This window comes from Etheostoma spectabile, chromosome 8 (genome assembly GCF_008692095.1).
Source record: "Etheostoma spectabile isolate EspeVRDwgs_2016 chromosome 8, UIUC_Espe_1.0, whole genome shotgun sequence".
NCBI classification, from domain to species: domain Eukaryota; kingdom Metazoa; phylum Chordata; class Actinopteri; order Perciformes; family Percidae; genus Etheostoma; species Etheostoma spectabile.
Window position 1 is genome coordinate 28,912,149 of NC_045740.1, and position 3,467 is coordinate 28,915,615.

The 3,467-nt window shown below is 38.3% G+C and overlaps 1 protein-coding gene across 3 annotated transcripts in view; it reads right to left on the minus strand.

Moving 5' to 3' along the window:
* The window catches only part of mlc1 (modulator of VRAC current 1), a 7,035-nt gene that overhangs the window by 620 nt on the left and 2,948 nt on the right, over positions 1-3,467 (minus strand). The window contains exons 10-12 of one of the 3 annotated variants that reach the window (XR_004332954.1): positions 2,069-2,191; positions 1,752-1,913; positions 949-1,444 (exon numbers count right to left, since the gene is read on the minus strand). Coding sequence is in view for 2 of the 3 variants with exons in the window: in XM_032522594.1 (XP_032378485.1) it covers positions 1,364-1,444; positions 1,752-1,913; positions 2,069-2,191 (366 nt within the window). In the remaining variant the exon portion in view is untranslated. Of the gene's footprint in view, positions 1-81; positions 1,445-1,751; positions 1,914-2,068; positions 2,192-3,467 lie in introns of those variants that run through there. The other 2 variants (XM_032522595.1, XM_032522594.1) reach the window with 2 other exon arrangements.

Consider the following 3,467-nt stretch of genomic DNA (forward strand, 5'->3'; position numbering starts at 1 on the left):
TATATATATATATATATATATATATATACATTATGTATAGACATATATCTCAAAGATCTTAAGGATGTTCATTTCGAATAAAAAAATCCTCTTTATTGTAGGTACAACTGTACAATCAATTGCAATTCAATACAACAAACAGCACTGCTATCGATCCATAAAATGAATGACATCTAAATTGTATCTTTACAAAGTTTACAATGTTTCAGTTTTTAGTTTTAGTGCTTTTTGTGGTTTATTGAGGTCCCAGTTAAATTTCCATTTCCAAACAACACGGCAGGGATGTAAAAGTAAATGCGGATGCAAATATAAATCACAGTCTGACACTTCAAAATAGGATAATAAGCCAACAATTTGTCTTGGAAAATTATTTTGGGATTCAGTTAATTCAGAGCAACATTAAACAACGGTAAAACATGATACGCTTGCAGTTGATGACTGCATTTTTTTTCTGAATAAGTAGAATTTCAGTTAAAATGATCAACACTGGTTAATCTGCAACACCACACCACTGTACACAAGAAGACACAAAGGCCAACTGAACACTATATGACTTTCAGTCAAGAGAGTGCCAAGATATGTCTGGGTTAGCTAGTTGACGGAGCAGGTGCACATGTGAAGGAGTTTGCTCCGTGACGCAGCGGCCGCTTTTCGACTCCAACTTGCATGTCACCCCCAACTCCCTCCCCTTTCATGTCTTAAACTGTCCTGTGAAAATAAAGGCCTAAAAAATGACCAAAACATAATCTAAAAAAATAATTATAATAATAACAAAGAAAGTGATAAGTCAGTCTTCACCACTGGGAAAATCTGCAGTGAATAAAGTCTGCCATTGATTAATTTAACATGTTATATTCATCCTACGGTAAAACCTTGACAATGGTGCTTACAATCATCTATTAAATCCAGACTGAATTCAGTTCAGTGTTAATTGCTTAGGCTATAGACTGTCTGTTTAAGTGCTCGTAACATTTTTATACTACTAAACATGAACTCAATTGATTGCTCACTGTACCTGGTGTCAATGTAAACATGTGGGATTATCAAACTACATCTATTGCCAGGTTGCCAGGTTAAATAATGGTCACTAAGCAGGCAACAGTTATATATAAAAAGAATAAAAAACAAAGCAAAATGTTCAAAGCATTATCCAAATATCTTACAAATTGAATTCTCTGCCGTGCATTCTTTAACAAAAAACTCTCTCCCTGTGATTTTTTTCCTCTTTCTTTCAGTCTTTCCTTCTCCCTTTTCTCCTAAATCTCTCTTTCCATCTCAGAAGGCATCTTCTTTTTTCTTTCAGCATTGCCTGGTCCTCCTTTTTCCTCTTCTTATCAAACTTCTCTGTGAACTCTAGGACAGTTCATTGGGCCATTTGGACCACAACTGCTTTCCAGGCTCGGTCTTTGTCAAAATCCTGCAGCGTTCCATTGGCCGATTGCTGCTGAGGGAGCAAAAAAGGAAGGAGAGTGAGGGATGAAATGTGGAAGGGGAAAGGTGACAAAAAAACACTGAGATAAATGATGTGTGAAGGATGAGCAGCACAATGCATTTTTAATATGTTTCTTGCTCATAGATCTTTATGTCATTATATATAAATGTTATTTACATGAGATATAGCTGGTGAGAACACCTTGTAGAGAATTACATGTATAATTTTCCACATTCAGAAATGTTGGAATGGAATGAAAGGACAGACTCTGACAGATTTGTCCATTTGTGTCCACAACTCCTGCTTTCATCCACATTACCTCACAGTAATGAGGTGAGGTGTGCATGCTGTGGTCAAATTCTGGAGCTCCCATGCGGAGCTGACTCTTGTAGGAGGCACAGTGCACCACAGTGGCTGAAGTTAGAACTGCCTGCACCAGCAGCAGCACCATCAGAATCAGCAGCAGGATGTCGTAGGATTGCTGGATCACACACATGCAAGCACACACACACACACAAAATTAAAAAAGTCTCTTCCTGTATATTTTTCATGCTAAAGGAGCTCAAGGCTATATAGGTAATGCTTCCTAAAATGCCACACACGCACACTGGTACATTTTCACTTCATTAAACTGACCTTGGCTGTAGGCACATCGTGTAGGAAAATTTCAGTAAAGCTGATCACACTACAAGAGAGGAAGCCAGAGGCTGAAAAGAGCAGGGGAGATGTCACGCTGCTGATGGCAATCAGCACCTCCACCTAAGGGAAACCAGGAAGAGAGCAAAAAAGGAACAGCGAAAAATGTTTCTACCCAGAAAAAAAAAGAAATAGACCAAGTTTATATAACTTAGAAATTTAGTAATTAATGTTAAAGATACAGTAATCCTTCCTCAGCAGACACCCATCCTGATTAACTTCCATAAGATACAGTATGCAAGTCACTTAAGTAGAAAGTACCTTTCAAGAAGAGAACATCATTAAGTGCTACAAAAAAGACATAAGTACAGACTTCTGTTCTTCTGCTGCTTCTGCAGATGTTATAGGAGACAGTGTCAGGTTTTTACTTGTATTTTGGATTTCTACTAGAACATGTTTACATGCTATAATGTTCAAAAAACACATTTTTCATACTGTCTATCTGAATTTAACTGTAGTCAACCTCTGTCTGAAACACTCAGTTTTAGCGTCTGTCTTTTTAACCCCCACTCCCTTCTCTACTGAAATGCTCAGTCTGTTCTAATGGGTTTTCAAGTAAAATATGGTGCACTTTTGCAAGGGTAGTTCTCAAGCCGTGGATGAAGATACTCAGATGGAGTTGGTATATTCTAATGAGCCTGCTTGTGACAGTAGAAAAGCCAAATCTGAATGGCTTGTTGAATCCCGTGTTTTCTGATCTTGATACCTCACAAACAACTGACTAGGTTGTATAATTTCACAGTTTGCGGTTTGGTAGGAAGTCCAGAAACCCAAATGTATGCGCACGAGCACTGAAAAAGGGAGTTTTAGACAAGTCCCATTTAAGTCCAAAGGGTTACTCTTACTCTTTTAGTGTTAAATCAACACTGCTGAATTTACTGTGTAGCAGTAATAGGAGATAACTTGCAAGTGCATGGGTAGTATATGCGAGGCAAACAGGAGAGGACCTAGGACAGAACCTTGATGCACACTCCAATCCAGAGTTTAAGATTAAACCTAATGGTTAACAACAGCTACTGAAAATGCCTATCAGAGATTTAGGGGACAACCACTCCAGGACTAACCCAGAGATACCCACCCACTGCCAGTCGGTTGATTACTATCTTCTACTGAGATCACATTCACCAAATGGATCAGTGTTTTAATGATAACAAAGACTGACAGCTCCAAATATATTACTTTAACTGATCACATCCACTCTACAGGATTATTAAAAGGTCCCATGGCATGAATCTTTCACTTTGTGAGTTTTTTTTAAACTTTAATATGCGTTCCCCAGTGGCTAGAAATGGCGATAGGTGTCCGTGTAGGTGGGTATCCTGCTCTGCCTTTGAGAAAA